The sequence below is a fragment of the Dromiciops gliroides genome, chromosome 4 (genome assembly GCF_019393635.1).
Source record: "Dromiciops gliroides isolate mDroGli1 chromosome 4, mDroGli1.pri, whole genome shotgun sequence".
In the NCBI taxonomy this organism is placed as follows: domain Eukaryota; kingdom Metazoa; phylum Chordata; class Mammalia; order Microbiotheria; family Microbiotheriidae; genus Dromiciops; species Dromiciops gliroides.
Window position 1 is genome coordinate 98,134,833 of NC_057864.1, and position 15,721 is coordinate 98,150,553.

Sequence of the window (15,721 nt, forward strand, 5' to 3'; positions counted from 1 at the left end):
TAAAAGAGAAGGTGGAAAGAGGATAGATGGCCCCATCATCATGATCTACTGCTAGGGACAACAAGCTCCCCAATTTCAATCTCACCCCTCCAAAAACACAGACAGACAGACACACACACACACACACAGAGGAATGTAACAATAAAGAAAGATTTTGAAATCAAATCTGTCCCCTCATAATACTTTATTTATGACTTCAATTTGTTTTAATTGGTAAGCTTTCTAATCCACTTTTCCAGAATAAGCATACAGTACACAAATACTCCAAGGCCATACCTCTTGTGTTTCTTTTTTGGCTACTTGAGAAAAGAGATCTTCACAAAATCTGGGAATTATACCAAGTTCTTCACCAAACCCCATCATTCTAGAAAGAAAACATCATAATAAGGAAAGACTATAACTTAAAAACCAAAAACAAACCAAAACACTGTCTAGTTTCTTTGGCTATGATAAATTAAAGTCACACATTTATATCATCCTGACTATACCCTTAGAACATAAGTTATCAGAGGGAAAAAAATAAATGTCCAACAGGAATTTATTTTAATACGAATGTTAAAAATCCTCTAGTAAAATAAAACATAAGTGGTGATAGAATACTCCCCATCTCCAACATGTGCCCTAACTCTGTGGCAATACTGCCATAAGTTCTCTTATTTGCTATGATTTAATGTAAAGTTTAATAAACATATAATTTAAAAGTTTAATAAGTTCCTGGATAATTGTACATACAAGAAAACTTACGTATATGATTTTCCAGAGCCGGTCTGTCCATAAGCAAAGAGACAAGTGTTATATCCTTCAAAAGCTCTTTCCAAGAGTGGCACTGCTAAAGTCTCATAGACTGTCATCTGGCTTGCATAGTTAGAATGACATTTGTCAAAAGACCAGAATGAAAAGTCATAAACAAAATTATAGGTTTGTTTCATGTCGGGATGTTGCACAGTTATCTCTTGACCATTCATGAAGACTACCTGGGTTGCTTTTTCAGTTTTCTCTCTTTAAAAAGAAATAAAAAGGGGAAAAATACAATTAACATGTTTCTTCTATTTGTCTGGTATAAAATCAAGACCTTATAATTATTTGAAACATGATTGTCTTTCATAGGAAGACTTCTACTTTTAAAATTATAACTGAGTTTATATGAGGGAAAAGACATGAAAATGTTTATTATTTCCTTAAGTCTAACTCTTTTCAGTAAGTCCTCTTTTCAGTAGGAAAAAAAAAGTCACATTTTTCATCAATTACAATATAGCTTGGATGAAACCTCACTGTATAAAGTTCTTTTGATACTTTAATAACTAACACCCCTAGAATAAGTTCATTATGGACATAGTATTAAATTGTTCTTGATAGTAAATATTATATAGCAAAGTGACAGTACTGCGTGTATACATATGTATGTATGTATATCTATACATACATATATGTATGCATATCTATAAGTAAATTTCAATTTTTTTCCAAAAAATTCATAGATAATCTATTAAATGTAGTCTATTTAAATATATAATGTCCTCTAGTATCAAAGGCAAACACTTAAATATTGCATTTCTCCCCACTATTATCAATATCTACCCCAAGGCCTTAAATTCTCTCACTACTTTCCCAGCAATTTTTTTTACTATCCTATTAAAATGCATTTTAACCAATATTTTAATTTGAAAAATGGCCTTACTATAAATTCTTGATCTATTTGATCTACTCGAGTTTACTAACAGGGAAAGGCTTATCTGTTTCTTGGAGACAAAGAATAAATGCAATGCTTGCTGTGATCTTTTTTTTAAAATACACCCCCCCCCGAAAAAAATTTGGTCATTGTCTCCCTGGGCCATGTTCATATGTAACTTATGATTTGCCTCTTTTCTGGTTTTCTGTCCCATGTATTTTTTAAACATTTTGCTGTTATTCCTTGATGCTTTCAATTGACTTTTTATTTATTTTTAAGTAATAAACATTTTTATTTAAAGTTTTAAGTTCCAAATTTTATCCTTCAGGGTTAAGTGGCTTACCCAGGACCCCCTCCCCTTCTCCCCTCCCTCACCCCCCATCAATATCATTAGCATATGGAGCTGTCAATGAGGAACCTTCCCTTACCAGTGAAAATCAACACCTAAGCAATTTATAGTCTCATCCCAGGGCATTGAGACATGAGTGAATTGCTCAGGGTCACACAGCTACTACGTCTGAGGCCAGATTTGAGCTCATCTTCCCTGACTCCAGGCTCGGAACTCTACTCGCTGTACCACCTAGTTGCTCCCTTATAGTAATAGGAAAGTTTAAAAGAGGGGAGGGTTTTTTGGGGGAAAGTTAATGAAATCAGTTCAAGGACATGTTGAGTTTTAAAACACAGCCACCGGATAGCCAGCTCAAGATGTCCAATAGGTAGCTGGAGATTTAAGGACTGGAGTATCTGTAAAGTGGGATGGGAGGGGGGTAGATGACCTCTAAGTTATTTTCTAGGTCAAAATCTGTGATGTTTATTCTTATACATAGTAGGCATGAATTTAGGGTGAGATTAGTTAGAGACGTTCAGCCTAGGTTCTAGATTCCCTGCCAACTCTAATAATCTATGATTCTATGATACCACACTTCAACTATCCTATTTCCTGGGTAACAGAGATAATCAGCAAACTTACCAATACTGCTACAATAATTTTGAAATTTTTCCTGGTACTTTCACTGTTGATGTTAACTTTATTAAATTACAAACAAATTATAAACATACAAATCATTTAAATAAATTTATTTACAAATACTAAGTCTGATATAGATATGGGTCCATTAAACCAACAGCTTGGAAACATCAAATACACTGAATTCCAACTAACTTCTGACCTTACTAACAAGCTGCTATACACAAAATATTTAATGATTACTTTAAATGTAACATTAAAGTAGTTATTGGGGCATTTGATGGCATAGTAAATAGAGCACTGGGCCTGGAGTCAGAAAGACTCCTCTTATCGAGTTCAAATCTGGCCTCATAAACTTACTAGCTATATGACCCTGGGCAAGTTATTTTACCTGGTTTGCCTCAGTTTCCTCATCTGTAAAATGAGCTAGAGAAGGACATAGCAAATCACTCCAGCATCCTTTCTAAGAAAAGCCCAAATGGGATCACAAAGAGTCAGATACAACTCAACAACTAAAGTAGTTACTATCATTCCTAATGCAAGACTAGTTCCCAAAGGTATATTATTTCTCCATAATTCTGAATACTTTAACACATGCAGCAGATAAATGTTCAGAAAGCATTTTCTTCACAAAAATGTCTTACAGGGGGCAGCTAGGTGACGTAGTGGATAAAGCACGGGCCCTGGATTCAAGAGTACCTGAGTTCAAATCCAGCCTCAGACACTTGACACTTAACTAGCTGTGTGACCCTGAGTAAGTCACTTAACCCTCATTGCCCTGCCCCCCCCCAAAAGTTTTACATATGTAACCAATCAATCACAAGCATTTCTTCAGCACCTACTATGTGCCAGGGTATACAAAGATAACAAGTAACAGTCCCTGTACTGGAAGACCTTACATTCGTTGGGTAAATTCAAGTTTTCTAGTATTCATAGATGAGGCTTGGGGATTTATTCATAGTTAGAAGGCTACTGTTGCATCACAACACAGTTCTCCTGACTACAAATCAAACAAATAAGGGCCTTTGAGAAATATCTGTGCTTGTTCAATTGTTTCAGTCATGTTTAACTCTTGGTGAACCCATTTGGGGTTTTCTTGGCAAACTAGAGGGTTTCCCATTTCCTTCTCCAGCTGATTTTACAGATGAACTGAGACCAACAGGGTTAAGTGGCTTACCCAGGATCACGCAGCTAGTAAGTGAGTATGGATTTGAATTCTGGTCCTCCAGACTCCATACCCAGCCCTCTATCCTCTGCACCACCTACCTACCTGTCCTTTCAGAAATACAGGAAATCACAAATACAGTTTCATTTTACTCAATGAACTCTACCCGGTTCCTTCTAGGTACTCCCTATTAGTTAAATCACTTTCCTTCTTATTTCAAGGTTCTTTCCCTCAGCTCTGACCTTCTGGGTCAAGTTCTTGCTAGTCTACCCCAATTCTATCCCCTAGGCCCGGGTTGAAATCCCTCTTTAAGGTTTTAGACAATGAAGGTATTTTCTTTTTATGGCCTCCAGGGCCTCACCACTCACCCTGGGTGGTGCCCTAACCATTTGGTCAGTGTCTCCCTGGGCCATGATCACATGTAACTTCTGATTTGCCTCTTTTCTGGTTTTCTGCCCCATATTTTTTTTTTTAAGTGAGGCAATTGGGGTTAAATGACTTGCCGAGGGTCACACAGCTAGTAAGTGTTAAGTGTCTGAGGATGGATTTGAACTCAGGTCCTCCTGACTCCAGGGCCGGTGCTCTATCCACTGCGCCACCTAACTGCCCCTGCCCCATATATTTTTAAACATTTTGATGCTTTCATTTGACGTTAATTTATTTATTTTTAAGTAATAAACATTTTTATTTACAGTTTTGAGTTCCAAATTTTATCCTTCCTTCCCTCCCTCCCCTTCCCTCTCCCTGAGGTGGTAAGCAGATATCCCTAGGCATTCTGTAAAACATTATCATATTAGTCATTTTGTATAAGAAAACTTGAATAAAAGGAAAGAAATGAAAGAAAGTGAAAAATAGCCGGCTTCAGTTTGTGTTCTGCCGATATCAGTTCTCTCTTTGGAGGTGGAGAGTATTTCTGCCCCATGTATGAGATTCCTCCACCTAAGGCACCAGCTTCAATAGGCATCTCTTGAAATTTGTTTTCCTCAGCAATATTCCTTGTGTCTGATTTATAATTTATCAATTAGTCAAAAGTAATTATTAAATTTCTACTATATGCTAAGCACTAAGTGAAATGTTAAGCATACAAAATTAAAAGCACAACAGTCCTTGCCCCGCCAAGGAGCTTGCATTCAAATAGCAGACAACAGGTAATACACAGGGATATAAGATATATGCAAAGCAGGCCGAGGAGGCTGAAATATCTTTAGGACAAGGAAAAGCCTCCTACTGAAGGTGGCACTTGAGCTAGCTAAGTCTTGAAGTAAACTGGGGAATCCATGAGGCAGAAGTGAGGAAGGCTAGCACTCCAGGCACAGGGAACAGCCAAGGCAAAGGCGCAAAGACTGGAGATGATGAATGAAAGCACAGTAGCAAGTAGGCCAATATGGTTGGTCCATAAAGAACATAAGAGTGAAGCGATGTATGAAAAGACCAGAAAGGTAAGAAGGGACCAAATTGTGAATGACTTTAAAATGAGTTAAAAAGGGGTTTATATTTAATTCTAGAGGAAATAGGGAAGGAAGTTAAGGACACAAGCCTTTATCAAGCACCCAAGTGCCAACCACTACACATTTTACCAATATCTCTTGACACAACCACCCTAGAAAATGAGTAGTATTATCCCCATTTTACAGTTTAGGAAACTGAGACACACAGCAGTTGACTTGTCCAGGGTCACACAGATCAAATATCTGAGGGCACATTCAAATTCAGTTCTTGCTGACTCTAGGTCACTGCTCTATCCCTAAACAATCTTTTGCCAAACACTTTTAAAAGCACTTTTACTCTGCACCTCTTAGTCATTGTTATAATTATCCATATTATCTCCTGGTAAACTAGGCTCATGCACAAAGGGATGTCTTACATAAACTATGTATCACGCCCATTGCAGAATGCAGTGCTCTGCCCACAAAGGGGCTTAATAGATGTTTGAAGGACTGGAGGAAGTAGAGAAACATTCCACCTCCCTTCTTATTCCTATCCGGCTGAACAGAGCTAGAGGGAGTCATGAAACATTGGAACAATTCATGTAGAGGGTCACTTAATGTGGGTTTTAAAGAACATGGAGGAGTTAAGTAGACAAAGAGTAGAGGAGCCCTACAGGTACTGCATAAATAAGAGCTTGGAGGTTGAAAAGGGAAGAGAATAATAGTCACTTAACTACTTGACTCCCTATTTGCCTGCCAAGTAAATTTCATTCCTGGCTTTCAAGGCCCTCTAGAGTCTGGTTCTACCCTGGAGAGAATGACTTGGAATCAGAAAGACCTAGGCTGGAGTTCTGCCTCACAAGCTCACTAGTCACTAAATTTTCTCAACCTGTTTTCTCATATGTCAAAAGAAGTGGTTGGATTTAAAGACCTGAGGTCCCTTCCTCCAGCTCTTGATCTAAAATCTTGTGATCCTGCTCTCCTGCTACACTGCAGTCAAAGTGGACTGCTCTCCATCTCCCAAATCCGCCCTACCCTTTTCCACTTCCATGCCTTCATCCATACAGCTCTGTGCCTCAACTAGCCTTCAGTCCCCTTCTTTGCCTGCCAGAAACACTTCAGTACCCAAGACAAACATAAATGGGTCTTGGAACCAGAAGGACCTTGAGTTTCAGTGTCAGCCACAACGCTCGCTAGTTGGGTAAGCAGGGGCAAGTCACTCAAACACTCAATGCCTCAGTTTCTATCTCCATAAAATTAGAACCATAATACTTCCATTTCTACCCCAAAGGGCTATTGTAAAGAAAGTATTCCATTAAACTTAAAAAGCTTTTCAAATAGGATTTATTTTTGCTTGTCAAAAGTAGATTAAAGATAAATGCCTGGGGCAGTTAGGTGGTGCAGTGGATAGAGCACCAGCCCTGGAGTCAGGAGGACCTGAGTTCAAATCTGGCCTCAGACACTTAACACTTACTAGCTGTGTGACCCTGGGCAAGTCACTTAACCCCAATTGCCTCACTTAAAAAAAAAGAAAGATAAATGCACTTGTTATAATTATTTTGGATTCTGATGTCAAAAATACGTACATACCTGCTGCTGAAGGGTCTTACTCGTACAGCCACTGTCACTTGACTATTCTCTACCTTCAAAAGATTTGATTGTCTAAACGTGTTCTGAATTATGGTTTCTTCTCTCAGTAAGGTATTTTCTTGTGATCTTTTACTTTTATTTTCAAGAAATGAACTAGTTGTACTTTTTTGGTTTTGCAGAATTTGAAGACATGTCCTGTTTTTTGGAACTGACAAAGCTGTGATTCTCCCCTGAGGAGTACTACTTTTTGGTGTAAATTTGTTTTCCTCCACAATCCATCGTCGGGGTGTTCTTGGTTTTTCCATGCTTCCAAATTTATTACTCAAGTTTTTCACTGTTTCCTTTCCAACACTTCTATTACTTAAGTTTCCTGTTGTAATTATCTTTATATCTGATGTGTTCTGAATTGACTTTGTTACTGTTGAATGTCCTAATCTACTAACTTCATTTTGACTCTGTGACTCAAATACTTGAAAAGCAGAACACCTATCATGTAAAAGGCTTCCATTTTCTGCACTGGGAGCTGAACATTTTTCTTTGTTCTTTTCATCTATAGTTGTTTTTCTTTGTTTTATATCTTCAGCTACAGATGAAACAGATTTAACAAAAGAGTTTGTTGCCTTTACATTTTTATTACTCTGTTCCAAAACAGACTTCTTATTATCGACTGCATCAGGAACATTTTTATTTGTCTTACACTTTTCCATAGAGTCTGTTGTTATTCGACGTTGCAATGTAAGTTGTTCTGTTGTTTCTTCCTGCAGCTGACTACCAAGCAGAGGTGGTTCTTGAATTTTTCTAGTTCTTCTTTGGAGTGCCAATCTGCCTTCCAAGTGAGGTGTGAGAGGTGCATCTTGTACTTTTTTACAGGCTGAAATAACATAGGTTCTATTTACTTCTTTTATTTTACTTAGAGATTTTAGAAATGGATCATTTTCACACTCAGGCTTCTCTGACTTCATATGTTGCGTAAGTCTGCTGCTTTGGGTAAGGGCAGTAAGTGATGAGTTATTTTGTAAAGATAAACCGTGGGTATCATTGCGATTTTGAACAAAAGCTGTATTGTATATTGACATATTAACAACAAGAAGTCTTTAAAAAAGGATTCAGGCTGTGGAAGTTAAACTCTTCAAGTATGCATTTGATTTCTCATCTTTTCTTAATGACATCTTTTTAAAATCTGTCAAATTCAAAGAAGAAAAAAATTAGATTTCAGACAAACTTAAAAAAAACATGACTTAGAAAACATTTTAGGGTATTAAGTATCCTACACTTATGTAAATCATACTATATATATGTCCTACTCAGATGAAAAAGGGATGGGTGGGCTTTAGCAAATAATATCTGACAAAAGATTACATCTTTACAGTATAACACAAATGACTGAAGGTATTAACAAATACAAGATCCCATTGTGGTTATTGTTTGTTTATTTTGAACAAGCTCTTGATCTGGTAAGACAAAATACAACTTTAAAGATTCTCTTCAACAAGGCATCTCTTGTGCATATTTAAATCACACAAGATTCCTTGAAAGACAGAACAAAGGAAACTTTGACATCCTTTTATCAGATCAATAGAGGCATAAAACAGATAAATACTTGATGAAGGAAGATTGTTGAGTGAAAAGTCCAAAGGAAACAGGGATTACATATAGATGGTGATGTACAACATACGTTCCTATTTGTAGATAACATTATGCTGATATAATTGAGCCCAAGAAGATTGCAGAGCCTTCTAAATGAAATTCGTGAGTGAATGAGTGTTCAGCCTATCTACACAGAAAAAAGCAAGTGAATAAAGTATACCTGTGGTTCAGATGATGCTATACAGGTAGATGAACAGCCCACATAACCAGTCCATTAATATATACACCTTCAATAAGCAGTAGAGATAGAAAATGAACTGAACCTGAAGTTAAACAGAGAAAGAAAGCAAGAAAGATCACTTTTTGAAAGCTGTGCAGTGATTATAATGACACTGAGCTTTTCCCTGAAACAAAAACTCATCTTTTAACACCATAATTCTTCCAGTGCTGTTATAATAGTTATGAATCAGGAAATAAAACAATCTCCAAAAAATCAAAATTAAAGATCAGCCCAAAGGCAACAGAGATATGTATAATGGGTATAGACTGTAATATATTACTAAAGATGAACTGCACATAAGAAACAGCATAAAAGAGCATCAGAGGAATGTTTGGCTAGAAAAAAGGTGAACTGGTCAAGTAGCATTAGTGAGGGAAAACAGATTGAAAGTCTATGAAAGACAGTTGTACTTAAGTAATATTTCATGACCTAGAGGAATGCCCTTAGAAACTGAATAGATCTGTACAAAATTTATGGATAGATATGGATAAGAATAATACAGAATGAAGTATAGGAGTTAGAATACTAGAATAATATACTCTGACTGATTGAAGTATACTATTTAAGATGCAGTATCAAGATAACTAAATTAAATGTCTTTGTATCCTTAGCGCAGTACTTTATACACATATGATGCTTAAAATCTGAGTTCTCTCTGTGATCAGTTCCCGTCATTAAAGGGTTACATTAAGGGGTTAATAATATCTCTGTGGTTTTTAGAGACCTCTGTGATTCGCCTTCTTTTTTCCCCCAAGTTCTGAAAAGCAATGAGAAAGGTAGGTTTTTTGAAAGAAATTTTAGGGAAAGTGAAGGAAAAGAAGATGGAAGTAGGACTGAGCCATTTAAACAAATATATTCTATACACCTATGAAATCACATTAGGAATGGAGTTGAACTGAAGGCAGGAGGGGAAGCTTTATTGAAAAAAATTAAAGAATTAGTCTAATATTCATGTGGCTTATGTTTATTAGGAAATTTTATGGATTTATGAGCTTCATTAGACATTTCACATGAAACGCAGGTATACAAAGCATATGCTCAAAACTGCTACCATACTAGTGTGCTTCCTTCCTATCTTTTGTTGGATTTTTAGTATAATTGAGGGGAGAAAATAACTTATATGTGTGTGTGTGTATTTATATATAAAATCTCTGATGCTTAAATATCAGTTTGGTCACCACATAAACTGGTTCTTTGGAAGAAAAACAGATTTCCAAACTTGCCTTCCTTAAAAGTTACTTCTTTATCAATGCCATTTATACAAGTACTGAACATTTTCAATACAATTCCGTGGTACTTTTGAAGACACAAAGAGTATGATATACCTTGCATAACCTCCAACAATTTATAAACTAAATGAGACAAGGTATCAGTATAAGAAAATTAAATGCAATGTCACACTATAGCAAAAGACAAATGGCACAGCCAGTATGTATTAAGAGTTCACTGCTTGCAGCTTTTGCAATATTGGATAACTGGAAAATAGCTTCTCTTCCTTCTAGGAATTTACAGTCTAAATCAGACGAGACGACCATGTAGACAAACAATGAGCAAAGCCAAACTAAGAAAACGTATATGGTAACTAGGTGTTGCTTGGAAGGTGAAGAAACCTTCATTCAACTGCACCCCTGCCATAAACTCATTAGGCTGACCTAATTGCTTTACCTTTCTGATCTCTAAAATGGTGACATCTGTCCCTCTTAACCTCGTGGGGTGGTGGTTGTGAGGATAAAATGAAATATTTAAAAGTTCTATGAAAGAGTTAAGCACAATATGAATGCACTTTTTTGTTTGTTAGTTTTTTCGAGGCAATGAGGTTAAGTGACTTGCCCAGGGTCACACAGCCAGTAAGTATCAAGTGTCTGAGGCCACATTTGAACTCAGGTCCTCCTGAATCCAGGGCTGGTGCTTTACCCATTGCACCACCTAACTGCCCCCTATGAATGCACTTTTAAAAGTTCTTGTTTGTAGGAATATTATTATAAAAAAGGCTTATCCTGTAATCAAATCAACCTATTAAGTAGACTACAAGTTACTGGAGAAACTGCAGAGATTTTTTTTTTAAATAATTTTTCTTAAAATGTGGAAGAATTCTAGAAACCCTCCTAACTGTGATCTTCCAGGTCCCTTCCCAGTTCCAACTGTGGCATCCTACTTTTTAATAATTCTTTGGGGGAACACGAACAGCAATTTCACTCAGAACTCCTCGTTGAAGAAACTTCCTCTACCAATGCAAATCCCTGCCTGTTCTGCAACCTAGTCTTTTTTTTTTTTTTTAGTGAGGCAATTGGGGTTAAGTGACTTGCCCAAGGTCACACAGCTAGTAAGTGTTAAGTGTCTGAGGCCGGATTTGAACTCAGGTACTCCTGACTCCAGGGCCGGTGCTCTATCCACTGCGCCACCTAGCTGCTCCCCGCAACTTAGTCTTAAAGAGGTCTAAGTCGGACCCTTACCCTAACGCATCGAGGTTGGCAAAGCACTTAAAAGCATCTTTTGATCCTGACAACTCTGAGTCAAGGGCTACAAGAGTTATCCCCATTTTACGAATGAGGAAACCGAGGCCGAGGTTGCCTGGCCAAGGGTTAGATAGTCATCGTCTGTACGGACTGTCTGAGGCCACTTTCGAAGCTGGATCGGTTTCTATGACAGCTCAGTAAGGTAAAGACCCCAAGTGTGATTATTAGAAGGGGGGAAGAGAAACCCTAGCACGAGGGGAAGGCGAATGGAAACCACACCCCAGCCCTCCTCGGCTCTCCCCGGGGGGGGGCAGCCCCCGCCCGCACTAAGGAGTAAAGTATCAACGTGCAAAATCGCCCACCCAGTCTGACAGACAACAGCACTACCCTCCCCTTTCTTCCCACCCCCCCCCCCCGACCCTTTCCTCGCGCGCGCTCACGCATCACGGGGCCGCGCAGCTGCTCCCCCTCCCCCCCTCCCCTACCGGAAGGAGAGGATGGCTGAAGTAAGTGATGGAGGTGGAAGGCTTCCACTCTCCAGCCCTTGACCGGTTGATCTCATAAACGCCCCACTGGCCTCTCTCTCCCACCTGGCCCCTTCCCCTCAGCCCTAACCCCGGACGGCCGACCTCCCCACCGCGACAGCACTCACCTTCGCCCCGAGCCTAGTCCCCGCGCCGGGCTAGATTTGAAAGAGCGCCCAGCCTCCTGATTGGCTGCCGGAAGCACAAGTCAGACGCCGTGCCTCCGCTTCGTCCCGCCCTCTGCCGGAAGAAGCCGAGGTTTGTTTGGGTTTGCTCGCGTGTGTCGGTGTGTCCGCTCCACCCACCCGGGCTTCCGGAATAGAGGCTTCTGGGCTCGAGGGGGCAGGCTAGAGAGTGGAGCGGACCTTAGGAGGCTCCCCTTTCCCCTCCCGGTTTCCCGGCAACGCTGGGCACCGCCCCCCTCCCTCCGGGGCAGCCTAAATCGTCCTACGTCATCCTCACTCCGGTGGGAGGAAGAAGGGAACCGAACCGTTACTAGCCAGCGCCCAGGTTCTTGCCTCGGACGTTCACTCAAGTAGCCCAGGAGCAACCGCGGGGTGACCCTGCGGTGGGCTTTATTGCATGCCCCCCCCCAAAAAAGAATAAAAAGGCAAGGGAAGTCCAAATCCACAGCGCAGGACAGGCGCTGGTTCAAGTTAATGCCCCTCCGCCCGTGCCCACCCCCAATGTGACAATATCCTGGAAAAATTCTATTTCAGAGGATTAGGCTGTATCTGGTCGCTGGCACATAGGAAGAGCTTAATAAATGCTTGATGACCGACACTCATTTATACCTTTAAATGATGGGACCAAACCCCTTCCCCAGCCGGCGGGCTCCTCGCCTTTACTTAGCCCACCTAAGCCGAATGCCCATTCTCCATCACTGTCGCTCCACTTATTTTACCCTAAATGTTCCAACCTGCCAGTACAGAGATTCCTGCAATAGTTCCGTGTGGCTTTGGGGACACCCTGTACGCGTAATTGGAATTTGAAAACTGACTGGTGTTATACATAAATATTATAAAGTACCATAAAACCCTGTGGCACAATGATAAAACCTTTTTATGGACTATCTGTTGTACTAGCCTATTAGGGTATTAAACAAACCCTGGGGATAAAGAATGACAATGATTATAGTAAAGATGTTTCTTCCCCTTGGCCTTCTGTTTCCAGCAGGGAAAAATTCCTCTACAACCTCTTAGGCCAGTTGTGGTATTCGGCAACCCAGCCAAATTCATTGACTTCACACACTTGAGACAATAAAGGAGAAATTGTGGTTCTTGTCAGAGTCCTGGATTTGAGGAGAGTGTGAGAAATAGACGTCCCTGTGCTGAAGGAGGAGAAGACACCAGGCTTTTGAGCATCCATGTTTCAACCTGGTTATAGATGACTCATTAGGAGGTGGAAGGGCAGTGTATTTCTGATCTCTGGGGAAATTTCTGGAAGGTCAGAGCTCAGGAGGAAACATATCATAGCCCGAAGTAGTAACTTTAAAGTGATGAAGGTCCATGGCGTATAGAAGTGCTGAATTGTTTCCTCTCAAGATCAGGATATCCTGGTGTGTATCCTCTGCTCCCTCCACCCCAAAACGGACAGAACAAGGTCCACAGTAGAACTAGGATACTGAGTGTCTGAGCTTTTCGCTGGATGGTACTCGGCATTACAAGAGCAATCAGTCGGCAACTGAGGAAATGTAGAGTCTACCGGGAGTATAATAATACGGACTGAAGTTCTGTATAGGACTCTGGAGAGATGATTGCTCACTGGAGGGTGACCTTATTTTCCATGAGCTCTGCTGTAAAGTTTCATGGTTTTTCAAACTGTCAATAAGACTTTTGAATTGCATGTTTACAAGAGGAGTTGGTAACGATACACCGGGTGGTGTCCTACTATAAGTTTCCCAAATTTTCTGAGTGGGGCAAAGGAGTCCAAAAAGTGGGAAATCCCCAAAAATATACCAGGCCTTTGAGATTATAAGAAAGATTTTGACACAAGTGTTAATTCAAAAAATCTTTTTTCCTGTGCTTTATGAGGAGACAATATATGATTTAGAGGAAACAACACTAGAATTGGAATCAGAAGAATGTGGTTTCACTGAAGCTCAGAATTAGAAGGTACATCAAATACCTTTACCTAATCCCCTCTACAACACCTCCAACAGGTAGTCATCTGGTCTTTGATGAAGCCCTGTAAGAGAGTGAAAATTGATATTAATTCTATTTTTAAGACATAGCCAAGATGGCATAGGTTTAATATTCTCTTTTTGACAGTCACTTAGATTAAGGGCTGATTTTGTGTGTGTGTGTGTGTGTGTGTGTGTGTGTGTGTGTGTGTGTGTGTGTGTGTAAATATTCCTGTTTAGTGAGGGCACTCCCCCAACATTCACACATAGCATTGTGTGGCTCAAAGAGAAGCAGAATAAACATCTTTAACCTCTTCTTCCTGATTCTTTTGCAAGGGAAACTTGAATTCCTTCCAGGAGGGGAAGCAGGAAGTTGGGGCCAGAGGCCACTCTGCTCTCCTCAGAAAGAGAAGCTACTGGGTTACAATTATATCTATCTGTTAGCTTAAATAGTTTAGGAGATGTGGTCAGGTTCAGTGTAACTTTCAATCACCTTTAATTTGGAGGGAAGGAGTTCCCCAAGGTTTATAGCCAAGGCTTGACTCCCTTCCCATCAAATACCAATCCCATAATAAACAATTATAGCAATTAGCCAAGAAACCCACTTATCCAAATCTTAGCAAAACAGAAGGCAGAGAAAGTATACATGGGAGAATTTATACCAGACAATTTAGAGGGAAGGAGCTCTCCATTGGGAGTGAGGTAATTCAGTTCAACCAAGAGAGAGGGTCCTAGATCTCACCCAAAGAGTAGTTCCCCAAAGTCTCTAGTATAGCAGTCTGGAGATAGAGACATGATAGAGACTGCCAGCTCCTCTTATGTCTTCCTAGAGTCTTTTCTCTCAGCAACCTGAAATAAGGTTGGCCTCTTCCATCTCCCTCTTGAAGCTAGATGCCAGAAGGCAGCTGGATAGCGCAGTGGATAAAGGATTGGACCTGGAGTCAGAAAGACCTGAGTTTAAATCTAGTCTTAGATAGTTGTGTTACACTGGCAATCACCTACCTTTTATCTGTCTCAGTTTCCTCAACTGTAAGAAAAGGGGGGGATAATAACAACTCCTACTTTGCAGGGTTCTTGTGAAGATCAAGTGAGATAATATTTGTAAAGTGTTTAGCCCTATACCAGGTACATATTTAGCCAAAATAAATGTTTGGTTTTTTTCTTCCTAGATCTATTCCACCAATTTATAGAAAACTAATACTTTTAACCAATTCTCTCTCCCCTTTTATCTTTTTCTATTTTCTTACCCATTATCTTCTCTCATTTCCTCTCCTTCATCTCTTTAATAGAGCTCATGGGGTTTGCCTGCAAGGGCAACTGTGAGGGCCAGGGGCAGCAGGATCAAATTCACCTTGGTTCTTAGAGATGCTGCCCAGGGAATCACAGTATTTTTGGACATGGAACTGGGTGTGGAGGCACAGGGTCCTAGGTTCAAATCCAGGCTCTGCTTCTGATTAGTTGGATGATCATGGGCAAATCATATCATTTCTCTGGGCTTCATTACAAGGCTGTTGGACTAAATGTCCTAATCTTCCAAATATACATCTATGATCCTATGGACTTGTTTCATGATCCCTACTCCTTTCAGCTGGTACATTTGTATGGTATGGGGGTCTCCCAGCTACCCACCTCCTATCAGTAAGTCTGATTTGGCCACTAGGATACCCTGCCCCAATTCTTAGAAGACCCTAGTTCAAAACCTGAATCAGACACTATTTGTTTGACTCTGGGCAAATCACCTAACATCCCTCAGCCTCAGTTTCCTCATCTGTAAAGTGGAGATAATAATAATAGCACCTATCTCCTTGAGTTGTTTCAAGGACCAAGGCCTATGTTGTTGGACAAGAGCATCAAAACAAGTATGCCATGCAACATGCAACATGTTGCCAAGGAGTGAACACACTGAGTTACACCTCAGGGCTCTCTTCCACTTG

At 39.9% G+C, this 15,721-nt stretch overlaps 1 protein-coding gene across 2 annotated transcripts in view; it reads right to left on the bottom strand.

The window, feature by feature from the left end:
• The window catches only part of KIF14 (kinesin family member 14), a 60,645-nt gene extending 48,802 nt beyond the window's left edge, over nt 1–11,843 (bottom strand). Inside the window, exons 1-4 of one of the 2 annotated variants that reach the window (XM_044000042.1) lie at nt 11,794–11,843; nt 6,819–7,998; nt 745–999; nt 277–364 (exon numbers count right to left, since the gene is read on the bottom strand). In XM_044000042.1, coding sequence (XP_043855977.1) covers nt 277–364; nt 745–999; nt 6,819–7,894 — 1,419 coding nt within the window. In that variant the 5' untranslated portion in view covers nt 7,895–7,998; nt 11,794–11,843. Of the gene's footprint in view, nt 1–276; nt 365–744; nt 1,000–6,818; nt 7,999–8,625; nt 8,731–11,793 lie in introns of those variants that run through there. The other variant, XM_044000043.1, reaches the window with a different exon arrangement.
• Nucleotides 11,844–15,721: the final 3,878 nt, after the last annotated feature.